The 20,644-nt window shown below is 43.8% G+C and overlaps 1 protein-coding gene across 1 annotated transcript; it reads left to right on the plus strand.

Annotated features, from left to right (window-relative positions):
• The first annotated feature begins 7,374 nt into the window (after positions 1-7,374).
• Positions 7,375-19,308, plus strand: LOC121437497 (zinc finger protein 75D-like). Its single transcript, XM_041637364.1, has 3 exons — positions 7,375-7,782; positions 9,323-9,449; positions 18,530-19,308. The coding sequence occupies exons 1-3, from the start codon at positions 7,375-7,377 to the stop codon at positions 19,306-19,308; spliced, it is 1,314 nt and encodes a 437-aa protein (XP_041493298.1).
• The last annotated feature ends 1,336 nt before the right edge of the window (positions 19,309-20,644 follow it).

A 20,644-nucleotide genomic window follows, 5' to 3' on the forward strand; every position in this document is an offset into this window, starting at 1 on the left:
ACCATGACCTGAGCAGCTAGGCTGTTGATTCCAGCAATTCTGTCCACATCTGGAGATCTTCAGTTTAGATGAAAGGCAGTTTTTCCCAATGGTCAGTGCTCGGCAGTTGAAACGAACTGTGGATGAACATTGTTGTGTGTCCATTTGTCTTCTGTCTTCTTTGGAAGAAGCAGAGTGCTGTTGCCAGAAGCCAAACTGTCTTTTTGTTATGAAAAGTTTAATGATTAAATATTTAAATATCACATTCCTCAGATCTCTGAGCAGTTGAGGGCTGTTTATTAGGTATAATTACAGTATAGAATCCACCTGGAGAACTGCGTCTGAGCTTGATGCATTGGCTCTTAACGGATAATATTTACACTCATAAAAAGGCAGAAAGCAGAAAAAACTGCTTGCAATAGAAGGTTAATGGCAGAACTGACAACAGAAGAGAACAACTTAATATATTTTAAATAAGGGTTGGATTAAATATAAGGTATTTTTTGTGAGATACTTAAAAGTAGATACCAGTTTAAAACATGAGACTCATTATTTTTGTAGTCTGAAATGAGATGTAATGAAAAATTATAACATTAAGTATAGGTGTATTTAAGTTACATGTATGATTACACACAGAGAGAGTGAACAGGAATTGGGCAAAGTGGATGCTCTTGGTGGACCCTACCAAAGGCAAGCCACTGTGCAAAACATATGTAACAAAGTCAACAAGGGGAATTTAGTGAAAAAAAAAATAAGTAAACCGGGGAACAAGACAGGACATGCTTTAGTAAAGACGGGAGAACTTGGTCACCTGACCTGGCTTAGCCAGGATGGTAGTGAAGTCACCTGACCCCAGTCAAAATGGCAGCAGCCACATGTTGCATGGAAAAGTCAAAATTTTTGAGCTGCAGGGATTTTAAGCTTAATAACAGAGACCTAGAAGTATGATTCACCCCGTGGCTGAGCCACCATGCCACAAGCTGCAGAGGGGAGCAAACGGCTGGAACCAAAAAAAGCTGCACCATGCCATGGCTGGAACTGAAAAAGCCAGCTGGAATTTAAAAAACCCTGGGGACTGACATGGATAGCTTGCTACCCATAGCTAAAATTGTGAAAACCTGTGAAATGGCGACACCACAAGGCCTATAACAGGGACGTCTCCCCCCATAGGTGGGATGCAAATCAGAGTGAACACTGAAGGACCTGTGAGCTGGGCATCCCCTGACCCTGGGTGGGGTGCTATGGCCTGGCTGGATCCCATCAGGGTAACTCAGAAGGCAGAGAGGCCAAAGGCCACTCCAAGCAGCCTTTTACAGTGAGGGGAAAAAAGAAAAAAGAAGAAATGGGGAAAAAAGGAAGAATCTGAGGGACCCTGGGTCCCCAGTCAAATGCACCATACAGAGTGTGCAGTGTTAGAGTGGGCTGACTGACCTTGCGTCAGTCCAAACACAATTTTAGTTAAGGGAAGCAACCAGAGCAGAAGCGGGGGTAGACTCACCAATTGAAGCCTGGAAGCTGGTGGTGGGAGTAGGAAAAAACCCTGGTTCAGGATCCCAATCTCTAGAGAGGCACTGGAGTGGAAGGCCTATCCAAGTCACAGCACCAAATAGTATAGATTTGTTGCAGGTCCCTGGGAGCTTGCTGTAGGGTTGAGACCACTGGCAGGTACACAAACAAAGGTGGCTGGTCCCCTGGGGATCCCTGGAGGCTAGCCATGTGGGCAGCAGGTGAGCAAGGGGCAGACAGATAGGCACACTACGTGGATGGGTTTGCTGCAAGCAACTGGGGTCCCCAAAGCGGGCAATCCGATGCAGGAACAGCACACGAGACCATGAAGCAGGTCTCCATGTGACTGCAGTGGGCTGTCAAGAGAGAGACATATAGGCACACCATGTAAAGTAAAGTTAGATATTTATTAGGTGGGTTGTGGAGTGAAAAGAAAAAGGGGAGAAGGGGAGAGAGGGAGAGAAAGGGGGAGGAAGGGGGAGGGAAGAGAGAAAGAGAAGGCAGAGAGAGGGGAACAAGAGAGAGCCACGATGGCAAGGGAGGGAGGGAGGCTGCAAAGAGTGAGCATGGCCTGTCTCTTAAAGAGACAGCATTACACCAGCCGCACAATTTTTTAATATGGCAAGAAAAAATATAACCGGAACCTACCTGCAAAGGGCCAAATTTATGTAAGAATAAATTAATGGTTAGAAAGGACTACCAGCAAAACAGAAAATGTTTAAAAAATTTTAAAGGAACATTGTTCTTGATTTATGGTGAGTTCTGACCAAGACTAATCTACCTCACTAAATAAAGCTAGGGATACGCATAAGGAAGGCAGCTCCAGCTTTCTGTCTGGAACTCAGGACGATGTAGCCTGTGCCAGTGCAGGGATGGTTCAAACCTATGCGCCTTATTCTTTTGTGTCTTCTGGGCAGAAAGGGCTATCCTTTACTGTAATCATCTGTTCTGTCCCTTTAAAAGACAAGCCACACCTACTCCCATCCCGCTTAAAAGTTTAGCATCTTGCTTTTCTTCCCATCTCTCTGTCTCTCTGTCTCTCTGTCTCTCTCTCTATCTCTCTCTCTGTCTCTCTCTCTCTGAGAGGCACCTCCCCCCCCCCCCCCTCTCTCTCTGTACCACCCTCCTCTCTCCATTTTTCCCTTCCCTTCCATAACCCACCTAATAAATTCAAACTTTATTCTATATGGTGTGTCTGTCTTTGCCCACCTTCTGCCCACATGGCTAGCTGCCAGGGACGCCAAGGAGACCAGACTACTTTGAAGACCTATGCATGGTCTTGCTCTCAGGCCCTTGAAAGGAAGCCCACAGAAATTTCTAATGATCATAACATTTACAAGATACTCAGGAGGAACAATTGGGATGTTCAGGGACTGAAGAAGGGTATCTTAGAACCTGGAACTGGTAAGCTACATATTCCCTAGACCAGCAACCATTTTCAGGGCTTCAATGACTTTCAGCAGGTCTCAAGACTCCATAGCATTAATTCTTTCCTGAACTGACTGCAAAACTGGAGGGTGAAGCTGGAAAGATGGCTTAGTTTAAAAGGCTTGGAGCAGTTATAGAGAACTTTAGTTCGGGTCCCAACTGGCTCTCACCGCCTGACACTACGTTCCAGTGGATCCTGCACCCTCTTCTGGCCTCCACAGGTACTGCACACATGCAATGTGCATATAAACAGGCATGCACATGCAAGCATGCACAAACAAGCATGGACACACTCATACATCCAAAGAAAAGGAAAAAAAAGGAAAAGCCAACCTAGATCATGAGTCCCGGTTCTTCCCGAAACCATAGAGACAACAGAGAGATCACTGGGTGTGGCCTCACGAAATACCCCGGAAACACAGCTCATTCCCCGCCCACCCAGAACCGCCCCTCCACGGGGAACCTTTTCTGGGTGGGCACCGTGAACGAGCATGAGAAGAGACATCACATCCGGAGAAAGCAGCCTCTGTGAAGTTGCCTCGACCCTTACGGTAGGAGACAAGCTGAGTTTCCCGTTGGGGAGAGGATTTGGAGAACCTGTTGGCGGGTGGTGAGTGGGGCTCGACTGGTACACAATATTTTTCCATAGCCTTGCAGCAAGTTTGAGCACTGGAAAAAAATGGATTGCCAAAACGGGTGTTTTCGGGTGGACGTTTGAACTCCTTAATCTGCAACTACATTCAAATTTACAGGGAGTACGGGGTGCTTTGCTCGTTTTTCTTATCCACATTATTTTGTCGTTAAGGAGAAACCTTCAGGTACTCCGCAGTTTTCCTGGTAGAGAAGGGAGGGTGACTTGCATAGGCACATAGCTAGACGGGTCCTCCTGGAGGCTAGGTGACTGTAGCAGTCTGCATTTGATCCTTGCTGAAGACAGGTTCCGCTTGATAGAAAATAGAAGTGCAGAGAAAATAGTACATATCGAACCTTAATCAGCACCAGGGGATTAGGCCTACCGCATGGTTCATAAGACCGTTTTAAAAGATTTGTTTTATTTTTAATTCTGTGTGAGGGTATGTCCGTGTTGAGTATGCCCAGGGAAATCAGAGGCGCCAAATCCCTCTGGTGTTTGAATTACAAGGAGGTATTAGCCGCCGATGTGGTGGATGGAAGTGGAACTCGCTTGGGTGGGGTGCACTGGAAGAGCAGCAAGCGCTCATAATGGCTGAACCATCTCACCAGCCGCAACACACCATTTAAAAACAAAGAAAAAAGAGAAAGTGAATTTTCTCACTAGCACGCGTGCACGCGCAGGCACGGACGCACGCACGAGGCATGGACGCACGCACGAGCGTAGGCAGTTTCCCCCGCTTGTGACTTGGCGCCCATTCCTGCCTTAAAGGCTTGCTCCTCCCCCTTGCGCTGGATAATGTGTTTGCTCCTTCACATACTTGCTCCTAATCACAAATTTTGGACGGCAGTTCTCTGGGCTTTTTGTTTGTTTTTCTTTTCTTTCTTTCTTTTTCTGTTTCTCTGTGTAACAGTCCTAGCTGTCCTGGAACTCACTCTGTAGACCAGGCTGTCCTCGGGCTCACAGAGATCTGCCTGCCTCTGCCTTGCGAGTGCTGGGATTAAAGGCTTACACTGCCCCTCCCCGTGTCCCCCCCCCCCAAGATTCCTTTGCTTTTGTGTGTCCCGCTGGGTCTTTTTCCAGCATCACTTGTTTTGTTCTTCAGAGATCTAGAATGGGACCCCTTGAAAATGAAATTTTCTTAGACAGCTCTGCGTCTGGTGCCATGCAATGCGGGCTTTAGGAATCGAACCTAGATCCTCCATGAAAACAGGAAGTGTTCTTAGATGCAGAGCCATCTCTGCAGGAGGAGCCCCTCCTGCCAAGTGAGTTCCAGGGATCTAACTCAAGCTGTGAGGTTTAGTGGAGAGCTCCTTGACCCGCTGAATCCATTGCCAGTCCCTCATAGGCCATTTTTTAAATTTTTAAAATTTTTTCATAGGTGCGCGTTTGGGTCTCTCTGTATGGGGGGAGCAGGGCAGAGTGCCAGCAGAGTCCAGAGAATTGATTGAATTCTTGGATCTTATACAGGCTGCTGTGAGCTGTAGGGGTGCTGGGAACTGAACTAGTCTTCTCTATAAGAGCAATAATCACTCCCAACAGCTGAGCTACCTCAACAGCCTCCCCTGTGCCTTTTCCTTTTTGAAGAAGGGTCTCACTATGGAGCCCTGACTGTTCTGGAACTCAATATATAGCCTAGCTTAGCTTTGAAGTCACAGAGATCTGTGCGCTTCTGCATCCCAGGGGCCCTGTGCCACCATGCCTGGGTTTTATAAGGTAATTTTAACAATCTCATTTGTGATGTTTTCCCAAACTGGGACTACAGCTCTTTAACACACGACTTGATTATTCCTGTCAAAATTTCTGGGTGTTATCCAGAGACAGGAAGCAGAAGTAGGAGAATGAAGAGGAGCTTGTTCCTCTCTCCTTCCTCTCCTTTTTTGTACCTGTCCTTCCTCAGAACTTCCATTCTCAGGGATCAAAAGCAGACTCCATTGGAGACTTCTAACCTCCAGAAGCAGCCTTCTAGCTATCCATGTGCCAATGCAACCGAGAATGCTGGCTAAAAGCATAGCCACAAGCTGTTTACAGACAGTGTTTGTGGATGTCCCAGTGGCCTGTACAGAAAGGCAATGAATTGGCGATGTGGATTCGGGTGGTAACGTCTGGCACTGCACTCATAAAGCTTGCCAGTTTCCACTAGCTCATGACCATTATACCAAGGAAAGAGCATTTGGCTTCTGCTGGCACAAAAGCCTAGGAAGTGCTGCAGTATCTCCTGTGTTTGGAAGAAGGACACAGACTGTCCTTGCACACTTGCTGCGTCCTCAGAGTTTTGTTCTTGTTTCTGCTGGATCGCCTACCCCAGGGAGATCAGGCCATCGAGGGTATCCTTAGCCTGGAGCATGCATTCCTATTCGGAAAAAGTGTGGAGTCTGGAGAAGGGTTACCCTTATTCAGAGCCTTCCTGTCTATAAGAATCGTCATTTCTGGGATTAGAGCGATAGCTCAGTGGTTAAGAGCACTGACTACTCTACCAGAGGACCTGGGTTCAATTCCTAGTACCCACTTAGCAGCTCACAACTGTCCCTAGTTCCAGTTTCACAGCACCCGACACCCATGGCAACCCACTATGGCACATAAATTAACATTAATAAATTAGAAAAAGGAACCTTCATTTCTGTCTTAAAACTAAACAGCCATTTGACTAGCTCGAAAGCAAAGGGCAGCTGTAAGTTTTTCAAGTGAAAGACATGCTAGGATATACAGCAACAAATTTATACAGGGCCCTTTATAAACTGTTCAGAGATGGGCATCGCCCAAATAGCAGGGGCCTGTTTCCATTGTGGGACGACATTCACTGAGACGCATTCAGTTGCCTTTGCTTTAACAACATCTCTGCTCTTACTGTCTCGGGTATCCTCTCAGTGTTATACAACGGTGGCAATGGAACAATGGTAAATGTTCCGTGAAGCAAAGCAACTTAACTTGCTGTGAAACAGTCAGAGGGCATAGAAGTTAGTTTTCCACTGAGTGAAGCTGAAAGACGAGGACTATCTGCTACATGTAAAAGAACCAGAAACTTGCCCTATGTGTGAGCATTGGACAGATGCACACACATAGAGTATTGGAATCTCAGAGTGCCTTTTAGTCATGGGGAGCTGGTTTTGTCATTCATCAAGTTTTCCTAAACTGTTCAGCAAAAAAAGAGGGCATCTCTTGGCATCTGTCTTTACGGAGTGAGCTATGCTGTGATCTAATGTGGAAAAACAGAGGAGAGAAGCTTGCCTTCGGAGGTAGTGCATACTGCAGTACCTGACAGCTGAATTTAAAGGGGCCGGAACTTTCAGTTTTCTTTGGTAATAAATTGCCAGGTCTCCTTAGCCTCCTTATTCCCCCAGGGAAAGGTGAGTGTGCTATTTGCCCATTCTGCAGCCCCACGAAGCAGGGCAGTCAGAAGCCATAGGGAGTCAAGTCAAAGCAGGAACTCTGTTGATTACTGTGAGCGTCAGCTTGTACAGGTTAAGTGACATGGTGTGATGCAGGGGTACCTCCAGCCGATGAGAGACAGCCAAGCCCTCCCTCTGGCTGGAGGGGCGCCTACCTGGGTTTTGATGTCTCATCCTCACTCTGTTCCCTCAAACTTGAGCCAGGCTTTTCTCTGTTTTACAGGCCTCGAGGTACAGGCCCTGAGATAATTTTGGCCCAAAAATAAATGCCGATATATCTCACAATTTTTCTTTTTTCTCTCTCTTCCCCTGTATCTGCCCTTAGGAAGAAGATTCATTCATTGATTGATTTTGCATCCAAACTGATGGTGCCTCAACTGTGAAAGGTGGCACCAAGAGGGCATCAGTGTCTCCCAGAAAAGGAAAACCGTTCCTCTAGTGATGAGGAGGAAAGGGAAGGAAGAGAGGTGCTTCGGCACTCCCATGGGGCGTGTGCAGAAAAGTAACCTGCCTATGCAAGGTAGCTCAAACCAGAACAGGGAGGGCAGGTCACCAACCAAACGGGCCCCTCCCGAGAATGCTCAGCAGCACTTCCGGAACATCTGCCACAACCAAGTACCTGGACCACTAGATGCTGCCAGAAAGCTTCACGAATTATGCTTTCAGTGGCTGATGCCAGAGACCAACTTCGAAGATCACATCCTGGACTCTCTGGTGCTGGAGCAGTTCCTGAGCATTCTGCCCCAGGGAATGAGGAACTGGATGCAAAAGCATCATCCGGGAGATGTCAAACAGACTGTGAGTCTGGTCGAAAGCTTGCAGAAGGAGCCTGATGCAGTCCCCGACAAGGTGAGAATGAGTAATTCCTTGTAATGCCCAATATCATAGGATAACGGTAGCCATGTCTTGGTTAAGAGTTTTCAAGGAGTGAGATCGATTTAGTCACATTTTCCTTTTTTATTCTGTTTTGTTTTGTTTTTGAGACAGGGTTTCTCTGTGGGTTTGCATCCTGTCCTGGAACTAGCTTTTGTAGACCAGGCTAGCCTCGACCTCACAGAGATCCGCCTGCCTCTGCCTCCTGAGTGCTGGGATTATAGACGTGAGCCACCACCATTGCCCAGCTAGTCACATTTCCTTATTTCTTAGAATGGCTAGGTGGGATCCAAAATCATGTGCTGACAGTCGCTCCATACGGTCCAGAGTCACAGGCAGAGTCTTTCATGGCCTTAAAGGGAACAAGTGTGTTTTTCTCATTTTAAGGTCAGGAATTGATGCTGGAGGGCCTACTCTAGCAGATCTAAGAATACAAGACTTGAGAGGTTAGAAACTGAAATAAAAGGTAAGAAAGGTATGGGAAGGTGGATTCAAAACATGTGATAGTGCCAAGACTAAAGTGGATGTCAGAGAACGGAAGCTCAAATCAGACAATGTTGGGAGACAACACAGGAAGAGTAACATGGGAAGCAAAACTGAAAGAAAGTCTTTGAAGAAAACTGCTCCCAGAGAGGGGGAGGGAATCCAGATGCTGAGGACGGTATCCTCTAATGAAAACACACCCCTGAGCCCAGAGAAATGGAGCCCCACTGTTCTCTCTTAGTGGCAGATTCCCAGTACGGCTAGTGAGTGGGAACCAAGAAACAGCCCTAGGTGACCAAGAAACAGCCCTAGGTGATATACGCATATCACCTCTCTATGGGAGCCAACCTAAGAATATGAGGCAGAGTTTATTTCTTGGTGTCCAGTTGTAACCAAATCCTGTAGAGAAAGGTTGGAGCTCATCCTGGTCTTCATTTTGTTTGAATCCCTTTGTTTCATCCCTTCCCCCACAAAAGCTTTCCTTACTTATAGGGAGATTTAAACATTGGCCTGACAGAAAAGCCTTTTAAGTACCATGCTGTATCTTTTGCATAAAAGGAAAAGAGAAAACCACTTCTCGAGGCTCAGAGTCAAGAAAAGAACTGATGAAGGCAGCTTTAGAGCAACACTCCAGTCTGCTCAACACGACCCTGGTCATTGGCTGTACGTAGGCATGGAGGCTGCTACATAGAAGGGCTGGAAGATGACAGATGGCTTTTTGTTACTGTTTCGGTTATCCTAACTCTCATCTTTTTCAGGCAGCCTCATTTCTACGCTTTCCTTCTGCTGAGACCCACAGTGCCCACTAGGTATTCAGGGGTGTGTCAGACCTTCATGCTGTCCAGACAACTGGATTTGGCATGATGAGAATGGGAATTGGATAGTTCACTTGACTACTTCCTGTCCTTTTGGTTTTTCCATCTAAACTCTATGTTAATTTCTTCAGCATACAGCCAACCACGTGAGTCAGAGGCAGGTGACCAAGCAGCTTCTGCATCAGTAGTACTAAACTCAAATCCATTCTGTTCTTCAGGACTTGTTGACATTTGATGATATCGACATGCATTTTTCTGAGACGGAATGGCGTTTACTGGATCCTTCTCAGAAGACACTCTACAGTGAGGAAATGCTGAACATCTACAAGATGGCTGCCTCTCTAGGTAACGATGCCTTCTTCCGTGCGTGGATATGTTGTATGGTGTAGCCTGTGTTTATGAAAAATAGCGCTGTGAGAAAGCTCCTTTGATAGTGTAATTGAATTAGATTGCTTCGTGACCGCTGAATCCGGGAGGTCTTTCCATTTTCTGGATTCTGATGCTTTGCTAGATGTTTGGCTTGTAGTTAATTATCACTGTTAAAGTACTGTCTTGTCCTCTTCCCATGGGCTCCTATAGAATAAAAGTTTTTTTTATTTTAATGAGGATCAACTTTTCCCGTTAGAGTGCATGGTTTCACCATGAAGGCGAGAACTCTTCAATCCCTTAGCACTAGATACCCGTAAGTTTTCCAAAACTTTTAATTTTTTTTTTTACATGTAAGGCCACACTGTTTTGAATAAGTTTTACATTGAGTATGAAGTTGAATTCGAGGCTGAATGTTTTAACTATAAGTGTAGCACAATTAATAGAAACCCAGAGACAGAAATGAGGGTTCCACATGAAGGTTGGAAAAGCAAAACAGACAGCCACTGACTCTTACCTCGACCTCAGTCTGAAAGGGTGATCCTGCTTCCAGGAATCTCAGAATGAGACTGAGGGCTGTCTCCTCCCTTTTTGTAATCCTCTCTAGTGCTGAGATTAAAGGCATGTACCTCTACCACTTGGTTGCTATGACAAATTAGAATGGCCACTGGGATTAAAGGTGTGTGCCACCACTGCCTGGTCTGTAACGCTGACCAGTGTAGCTGTTTTACTCTGTGATCCTTAGGCGAAATTTATTTACTAAAATACAAGTGGATATCACTATGTTTCCCCTTTTGTCCAAAATAAAAAGGGAAAGGCTATAACAAATATGAGAAAAATTATATACAATGAGTACAGTGACTATATGCAAGATATACAGGCAATAAGTACACCAACATTGTCTAGTCCGTTTGCATTTGACAAATTTAGAGAAAATACTCTATATCTATCCTATCTTGGTGAGTCCAACATCTTATACATAATTTACTTTCTATCATAACTTGCTTTCTGCATCTGATAAACTATAGCTATAACTATCTAATCTTCAACTCCCTCAGAGATTCAAGAAGGAAATAACATTAACTGCGTAAGTAAGAACTGCTAGTAAGTGACTTCCAAAAAATGAGAGAGATGACAGAGACAGCTGGCTGCCTGGACAGTCACCAAAGTTTCTCTGCACCATTGAGGCATCTACCTTCATCCTACAGGCCTATAGACTATACATATCTGACAGACTTTTCTGTGAAGTAGGATATTCAGAAGGGCTCTCCCTTCTTGTCTGACAGGGTTTGGCAGTCACTCTCTCTTGGGTCTTGCTTGTCCAATTAGGACGTCACACTGTCAGCAGTCGAGGCAAGGGCATTTTCCTGCTTAGTGACTCTTTGGCCACAAAAGTAAACTCCATGTAGAGTTTCTTCAGTGTCCATTATCTTCTCTGGAATAGGTTGATGCTACCAGGAGAAGATATCTCAAATGCCATATTCCGTAAATCTCTGAAATATTGGAAGACGACCTGTCTTTCTAAAATATGTATTTGATCTTGAAAACATACCTAATATGACTACAAGTTTCATTTAATAAATGACTAACAACTAGTCTGCATTTCCTTATTTCTTTTTTTTGTTTTTTTTTGGGTTTTTTTTTTTTTTTGAGACAGGGTTTCTCTGTGGCTTTGGAGCCTGTCCTGGAACTAGCTCTGTAGACCAGGCTGGTCTCGAACTCACAGAGATCCGCCTGCCTCTGCCTCCCGAGTGCTGGGATTAAAGGCGTGTGCCACCATCGCCCGGCTGCATTTCCTTACTATCCTAAATAATTGGTAACATCACTATTGTAATCAGCAGGGTTTGTTAACATTACTTTTAAAATAAATGTTCCTTTATAAAATGAAGAATTCTTCAAGCAAATACAAAGTCTTGATTGCACAAAATGCAATCATTGACAAGCTACCAGTTTGTTAAACTTAACGAATATACTAAATTATTTCAGTATAGCTCTAAAAAATTCCAATTTTTATTAATCAAATTTACTTGCTTCTAAATTAGAAACAAATTTCAAAGTCTTCTTTTTCTATGCTATAACAAAAATCTTTGAAATTTTTCACTCTATTAATAGAATGCTAGTGACATAAACTTATTTAACTGACTTTTACATAAATACTGGGGCAATATATACCTGAAATGCATAAACTCTTAGAAGATACAAGAACTGCTGGCAATCTCGATTCGTATATGAACCAGTAACAACCTACTGTGGTGGTGGTGGTGGTGGTGGTGGTGAAGGACACGGTTAACCAGTCTCTCCTGTTGATGATATCCTCACATTCCCCTCAGATGTTGAGTATTTCCATTATCTTTCATTCTTTTCTTTATTCCTCATCCCCAGGCTGGAATAGCCCTGTGTGGGTCATGTACTGGTAGCCAGGGGACTGTTGGTCCTTTTCTCTTTTTCTAAGAAATAAAGGCGCCATGGTGGTGGCTCAAGCCTTTAATCCCCGCACACAGGAGGCAGAGGCAGGTGGATCTCTGTGAGCTCGAGGCCAGCTTGGTCTACAGAGCAAGTTCCGGGACAGCCAGGGCTGCTGTTACATAGAGAGATCGTGCCTTGAAAAGAAAGAATGAATAAATACAGTGAGAGAGAGAGAGAGAGAGAGAGAGAGAGAGAGAAGAAAGAAAAAACTTGTTATTTATGCGTGCTTCTTTGTCTATGTGAGTGTTTCTGAGGGTATCCATTGAGGCTAACGAGGTCTTTGGACCACTTGGAACAGGAGACATCTGTGTGCAGGACTAGGACTGAGGTCTCATGATTGAGCAGCAAGCACTCTTAACATTGGCGCCACCTCTCCAGTCCTGGTCCTGTCTTTCTGATTATTGCCTCCTGACTTTGTAAACTGTTAAGGAATCTTTACTAACATGCTGTTCCTTTGTTTTCTTTTGTCTTTTAGTTTCTTTCCGTTTCTTTGTTTCGCTTGTTTGTTGCTTTTATGGTTGGTTTTTTGTTTGTTTGTTGGTTGGTTTGTTTGTAATTTTCCCAGTATTTTTCTGCCTTTCCATCTTCCTTAGTGTGGTGGTTTGAATGGGAATGGTCCCCATTGGCTCATACGTTTAAATACTTGGTCCCTGTTAGTGGAATTGTTTGAAAAGGTTTAGAAGGTACCACTTTGTTGGAGTAGGTGTGCCTTGTTTGAGGATATGTGTCACTGGGGGTGAGCTTTGAGGCTTCAGATGCCCACACTAGGCCCAGTCTCTCCCTCCGTGTCTCTTACTATCTCAGTCTCTGTGTGTTTCTCTGCCTCTGTCTGTCTTTGTCTGTCTCTGTCTCTCTGTGAATCTTTGTCTCTCTGTCTATCTGTCTCTGTCTCTCTGTCTCTTTTACTCCCTCTCTCTTCCTCAGGATGTAAAGCTCTTAGCTACTTCTCCATGCCTTTATACTCCCCACCGTGATGACAATGAACTAATCCTCTTCATCCATAAGCAAGCCCTGAATTAAATACGTTCTTTTATAAGAGTCCCTGTGGCCATGGTGTCTCTTCACAGCAGTAGAACAATGGCTGAGACCCTTTGCCTGCCTATGGACAACTTTCTGTTCAAGTATATATAAATCTCCTTCTGGAAACCCGGAACTTGCAGCAGCTGCAGGAGTTTCCATTTTTTCTTCCCTTACCTCCTTTCCAGGTCTCAACAATTCTTCCTGTTCATTTCGTTAGCAGGATGTAGCTTTCTAGAATGAAATGGCACTGACACTCTTTCTGTTGCTTTCTTGGCTTTCTCTTCTTATTTTAATTGGGACACACTTTGTAAAAATGTCTATACTTTTCTGTATTATATTCAAGCGTCATCTGTCTCTTTCTGTTTCCTTCTCTGTTCTTGTTTTTGCTTTTGATTATCTTTCAATTTATTGGTGGGGGAAGCATATTGTATTCTTTCTTTGACTTTTTGTGTCTTTTTTGCTTCTTTTTGGTTTTCTAATTCTGGATGGACTTTTTCTTCTTCTCAAGGCAGAAGCTGTGGGAAAAGTTTTTCCTACTGCCGAACTTCATCCTCTCTTTTCCCAGGGAGGTCCCCTACAACTTCTCCCATGAACTCTGCCTTCCCTTGATAGTTTTCCCCCCTCACCATCACAAACTTATATTCTTCATAATAAACTCAGGCCCTTGTGCCCCACTTGGTGGCCAAAAATTTTCTTTGAAATTGACATTTTTAGCCTGACAGTGGTGGTGTACTCTTTTAATCCCAGCACCCGGGAGGCAGAAGCACACAGATCTCTATTAGTTCAAGGTCAGCCTGGTCTACAAGAGCTGGTTCCAGGACAGGCACCAAAGCTGTAGAGAAACCATGTCTAGAAAAAAAAATGATGCTTTTTTTCAGAAGAGTATGTGGTGTGACTTTTCTGGAGATACCCCTGAGAGCTTTCTCTGTTCTGAATTATCTAGATCTCATGGGTCATTTGTCCTTGGTTTGGCACTTGCTTTAGTTAGGATTTCTATTGCTATGATAAACACCATAATCAAATGCCACTTCTCATCTGACATTTCATAAAGTCAGGTCAGGAATTCAAGTAGGGCAGGAACCAAAGCAGAGGCCATGGAGGGGAGCTGCTTGCTTACTTCTTCAGCCTGCTATCTCATGCAACTTAGGTTCATCTGCCCAGGGGTGGCATTGCCCACAGGGGCTGGACCCTCCCACATAAATCAGTAATCAAGAAAATTCCATATAACTTTGCCTATTGGCAGTCTGATGGAGGTGTTTTTTTCAGTTGACTTTCTACTTTCCAGATAACTCTAACTTGTTACATGTTGATAAAAAAAAAAAAACTAACCAGGACAATGTTCAGGTCTTTATTAGTAATTGTTGATTTTTTTTCCCCTTTTACAGAGTCTTTATATATTGACCATTGTGTGTAGTAAAAGGAGCGGCGGGCTGCGTCCCCGCCACCCATCTAGTTTATCCCCTGAAATTCCATGAAAAATACACGGAAATGTGTATTAATTAAATTGCTGCCTGGCCCATTAGCTCTAGCCTCTTCTTGGCTAATTCTTACATCTTGATTCAACCCATTTCTAATAATCTGTATGTCACCACAATCTTGTCGCTTACCGGGATGTCTGACTTGGCAGCTTCATGGAGGCTCTCTGCCTCTGCCTCTTTTCTCCCAGCATTCTGTTCTGTCTACTCCGCCTATCTAAGCTGCTGTCCTATCAAAAGGCCAAGGCAGTCTCTTTATTTAACCAGTGACAGAAACTCATACACAGATGACCCTCCTATACCAATTGTGCTTCTTTAAAAGTGTTATTTACATTTTTAGTTTCTCGTTTCTCTTTTCTGAGCTTTGCAATAAAATGAGGTGCAGGTATCACATCATTTAAGTGATGTTTAAGTTTCTGTACGTTGTTACGTATTTTGTTCAATTCGTGTTAGAACTGTGCTTCCCGTTCCCCTGCTCATCCTGTTCATCAATGTGTTTCCAAATATTCCACACTGTGCTCAGTTCTGAAGTCCCTTTTTTGTTGGTGGCTGAGAGAGACTCACTTGGTGGCCTTTGACACACAAGGGTGAGGACCTGAGTTAGATCCCCATAACCACATCAAAAAGTCAAGTGTGAGCCAGGTGGTGGTGATGCACCCTTTTAATCCATTCACTTGAGAGGCAGAGGCAGGTGGATCTGTGAGTTAAAAGCCAGCCTGTTCCACAGAGTGAGTTCCAAGGCAGCCAGGGCAACAGAGAAACCCTGTCTCGGGAAATAAATAAATATTAAAAGGTCAGGTGTGCTGTCAGAAATCTGAAATAACTGCACCAGGGAGGTGGAGAAAACTGGATCTCCAGGGCTCACTGACCAGCCAACCTCATTTGCTTGGTGAGCTCCAGATTCAGTCAAGTATCCTGACTTAAAACGCACAAGGTGGATGAGTACCAAGGGTTACCCTATATCCTGCACACAAATACCTCCATACACACATACACGCCAAAGCCATGCACTGTGTTCAATTTTATGATAATAACTTCATGTTTAAATGTTTTCTGCTGTGCTGTTCTAAATGTTTAAATGTTTTATTGTGCTGTTCTAAATTGCTGCTTCTGCTTTAAAGATGAAAAAGACAAGCTCTACCTGAAATACTAAAACAGCTGGCATTCTGACACGGTAGTGGTGCCGCTGCCACTCTGTTTCTGGTGGTCTCACCAGATTCAGCCTCCCATGGAGCTGCAGCAGTGGCCACCGTCCCACCATGACCCTCCTAGAGGACATGCTTACTCACTGAGCTACTGTACTGCTGTGGCCCCTACACCCCTGTCTCTGCAGACTGCTCCCTGAGTAGGTAGGAGAGGCATATGGAAATTCTACACTAAGCTTAGTTAGGCCTACAACAAACTGGGCGTTCACTAAAAATTGCATTAAACATATACGTTTGTTTGAAGAGTCCCGGTATCTTCATTGTGCTGATGCCTCTGATTCCTGAATATGATGTGTCTGGCTTTAGGTGTTTGTTGATTTCTTTCAACAACTTTTTATCATTTTCAGTATGTAGATACTCTTCATATTTTGTGAAGTATGTGTCTCAGCTTTTCCCATTATAACAACAGCAAGGATACCAGTTTTAATTTTGATTTCCTCATTATATCATAAATGAATGCCTTGGACTTTATCATGGACTTTTTATCAGAGTGAACTCCCTACAAGTGTTTTTTGTTGTTGTTGTTTAGATTTCTTCGGCAACCTCAGCATTTTCCTTGTATCAGTTATCCATAATGCTTTTTTATTTCTTTGTCTTGACTTTATTGCGTTAACTTCAACTTCCTGTACTTAGTACGGGGGCAGGTTTCTTGCTTTTGTAAAAATTTCAAAGATTCTACATTTATGAGTTGTTTTCTTTTTTTTTATCGTGAATGGATGTGAGATTTTGTCATATACTTTTGTCAATTGCTAAGAACATTTGAATTTCATTTCTTTCATCATTTAAGCCAGATTCTCAATGTGCGTCTCAGGCTTGGCTTGAACTCATGAATCTCTGCTTTTCATCTCCAGAGATTTGGTGTTCTGAGTGTATGTGATAATGTCACACTTTGTTTCGATAGTGTCTTAGTCTGCAGCAAACTAAATTGATTTTAAACCTTCAAAGCTCACCACTAGTGGCACATGTCCTCCGACGGGTCCAAGTTTCCTAATCCTTCTCAAATAGTTTTGATTCCTGTTGTCAAAACAGTCACATAGAGGAGCCCTTGGGGGCCAGTTCTCATAAACCACCACCTGCCCTATATCCCTTCCTTTCAGGAGGGCTGTTTGGGACAGGGTTTTGCAATGTGGCCCGTAATTACACTCATTATTCTCCCTCCAGGTATATCCCTAGCGCTGAGATCATAGTCTTGTGCAACAGAGCCTGCTGGGATTCTGTGCTTCTTGTTAGTCCTTTCAGCATGGTATGATTTCCTGTCAGTCTTGGTGCTGACTTACTGCTTCTATTCTGTTTGAAAAGCAGCATTCTACTTAGTGATGTCCATTTTCATTGTTGAAATTTCATCTAGTAACATTGGTTAAGGCCTAATTTGCTTTTTGCAAGTTTCTCGAGGAGGGAACTTGGAGATTGTCGCCTTCTTCTTTTCTGCTGTGAGCACTTAAGGCTACATGTATGTCGTTGACCACTTCCTTACCTCTACTCTCTATAAATTGATGTAGTTTAGCTTCATTTTCATTCCAATATAAGTATATTACACTCTCTCACTCTCTTTTGGGGGTTTTCTTTTCTTTTCTTTTTTTCTTTTTTTTTTTTGATTTTCGAGACAGAGTTTCTCTGTACCTTTTTGGTTCCTGGAACTAGCTCTTCTAGACCAGGCTGGCCTCAAACTCACAGACTCACAGAGTTCAGCCTGCCTCTGCTTCCCGTGTGCTGGGATTAAAGGCATGTGCCACCACCGCCCTGCTTTGAGGGTTTTCCTTAACGACACATTATTTGTAAGCCTATTGCTTCCATGTGTCTTTAAGTTATACAATTTCTGATTTTGTTTTCTAGTTTGATTACACCTTTGTGAGATTTGCCATTTACTCGAGTTACAACTCTCTTAGGGTTTAGTCTGATAAGTGCCTTTATTGCATTCTAATTGGTTTATCTATTACAATCAGAGAGCTCCGGTCCTGTCGATATATGTCATTTTAGCAGACACCCACGCTTTGTTAGTTTAACATGCAGAGTCTTCATCGCTTTTATATGACTTTCTTCCAATGAGTTTTGTTTTCAGAGACTTCCTGGCATCTTGTGTCTTTCGGTTCCTCTGATCCCGCTAGTTCTGCCATGGCTTATGGCTGATGCTGTCTAAGTGCATAGAAGGCATTGTGGAAAAGGCTTCCTAAGCCAGGTCACTAGTTCTAGCTGGGTCTCTCCTGCTCTTTCTGCTTCTTCACTTCTGTGGCTCTTGTTATAAGAATGTATCTCATGCCTACAATGTTGAAGGTACTTCTTATTCATTGGCCCTTATGTGACATGACACCATCCGTAGATGGAGCTGTTTAGACATGTCGTTTATCTCTCGGCTTCTTGAGGGAAGCTTCCATGCTCTGACAGAATGCTAGTATATACTCCCCAATCTGCTTATTGTTGACAGATACCAGGAGGGTTCCTTTTCGGAGCCGTGTCTGGTTTGCGTTTTACCAGTCTTTAAAAGGTTTCACACTCGGTCTGAGAAAGGCGTAAGTCTGTCTAGGCAGCCTTCTGCAGATAGGTTTTGGGTTGGAAAATACTGGGTTTGAGTTTCTACTTTCTTCTGGGTGTTTGTTTGGGTGTGATGTACTTTGCTAGGTTTTTGTTTGGTGTTTCTTTCTAAAATTCTTGAGTCTTACACCTCTTTGTCTTCTCTCTGCTTTTTCTGATTCCCTTTGTAACTTCTGGCACCATTTGATGGGCTTCTTTCTGTGCCTCGAAGATGGGATAAGGGACTATGGATATGAACCATTTTTCTGCCTGGGCCAGAGTCACTAGTTTATGTATTTCTTTAATTTTCATCGACAGTTCTCTCTAGTCTTTAAATTTTCTTGTCTATAAAACACCTGACTGATTCTTTTCTTTATTTGAACAGGGTTAAAGCCAGAAAATGACAAGGGAAATGATAAGCCTGAATCTGCCTCTACATCAGGAATAGAAGCAAAACCGTCTAAAGTTTCAAACACCAGAAAGAAAGCTGCCCAGAACAAAAACAGCAGAAAAACCCGTGCAGACACACTCAGGGCACAGAAACGTGGTCAGGCTCATCCCAGGAGGGGAACAGTGTCAGCTTCAGGTGGTAAAAAACAGGTTCCAAAACGTCATCAGTGTCAGGAGTGTAAGAAATGCTTCCGAGTTCCTGCTGAGCTTGTTAAGCACCATAGAGTTCACACCAGAGAGAAGCCTTTTCCTTGTCAGGAGTGTGACCTGAGGTTCAGGTGGATGTCAGATCTGACAGCGCATTCCCGGGCACACAAAGGAATAAAATTATATACGTGCTCCTGGTGCCAGAAAAGCTTTTCTCTCAACACAAACTTACATAAACACGAAAGAATTCATACAGGAGAGAAACCCTATAAGTGTCTGAGATGTGAGAGAGCGTTTACTCAGAAGTGTAGCCTGGTTAGACACCAGGTAGTCCACACTAAAGAGAAGCCCTATTCGTGTAGCCTGTGTGAGAAAAGGTTTAGCAGACAGTCAAGCTTCGTCAGACACCAGAAGACACGTTGTCAGGCAACACGGCCAGGTGGAGGAGAGTCAGTGACAGACTGTAGAGATTCCCATGATAAGAATCTGTTAGCAGAGGAAATTGGGGGGAGGTATGCTTTGCGTCCCAGAAAGAAATCCACACTGTTCTCCACTCTTAAGACTTAGTTTCCAGTTTTTACCATAAAACTGTTATTTACTATGTAGAGATTCCCATGATAAGAATCTGGTAGCAGAGAAAATTGGGGGGAGGTATGCTTTGCGTCCCAGAAAGAAATCCACACTGTTCCCCGCTCTTAAGACTTAGTTTCCAGCTTTTACAATAAAACTGTTATTTACTATGTACGTTATGAATAAAAGAGCAAAATTTTGGTAGTCAACTATGTCTGCAGTTATGATTTTCTCCAATGCTATTCTCAGGTGTCAGGTGCCATGAACCCTGTATTCCCTCTTCATGCTTCTTCAGAAGAGGTATAAAATGCCGTTGCAGCCCCTATGAAGTGAGTTCAGAGAGAATGAATATGTGGCTCCGTAGACAACCAAGACTGAGAATCAGGGAGATCTCCTCATGGACAGGAAGTGAGGCTTAGCATTTTTCCTATGTAAGTCTGCCCATCGTACTTGCCCTCCCTAGTTTGCGCTGCTACCTTGTCTTCTTTCAGGGAAGTTTGGGGAGCATGAGAGGACCTGAAAGCCAAGATGCAAGCCCAAGAGCCTTCTAAGCATTTACAATCCCCCTGCCATTCTCTCTGAATGTACTTAGAGACTTAAGTGATCACGGAGGCACTGCATGCCCACATCTAGTTATCTGTCTCCGTGGAAGTACAGGGCAATAGTGAAATGGCCTGATGATTTTGGCTTTCCTTATACACACTGAAGGCTTTCAAATGGGTGCATACCACTCCTGCCCCAAAAGAGAGCTTCACTTTTGTGATTTCTTAGCCCTAAATGAGTATGGCTGATTTCTCTATAGAAAGGTCTGAGCGTTTAATTTACTGATAATGGCAAGGAGGGCCTCATGTAGCCTCTTTGACTTATACACCTCTGTTCCTAGAAGGGGACATCCAAAAGCATCCAGGAAAAGGCTTATGATCCCCATCAGAGTCAGGCCAGATGGACACTGCTTTTTGACCTCGTGTTTTATCCCTTCTCCATTTGTGCAAGTATCTCTTTAGAGATAAATAACACGAATGGCTTGAAAGATATATCAAAAGCTAATTTATGATATTGGGCGAGGTTGCCATATATTTGTAAATGGAAAAGCACATGCGCCATACTACATTTAAATATTGAAGAAACTCCTTTAAACCAAACACCCCCCCAAAATGATTTTCCCATCTTAACTTTTTTCAAGATTTACTTTTTGTGTGTGAATGTTTTACCTGTATGTACATCTGTTCATCATATGTGTGCAGTACCACAGGAGGCCATTAAGAGGGTGTCAGATCCCTTATAACTGGAGCTACAGTGGCTAGTGACCATGCAGGCGCTGGGAATTGAACTT

Source organism: Microtus oregoni, unplaced genomic scaffold (assembly GCF_018167655.1).
Source record: "Microtus oregoni isolate MIOR12 unplaced genomic scaffold, Mior012 000052F_ref0000163, whole genome shotgun sequence".
NCBI lineage: Eukaryota > Metazoa > Chordata > Mammalia > Rodentia > Cricetidae > Microtus > Microtus oregoni.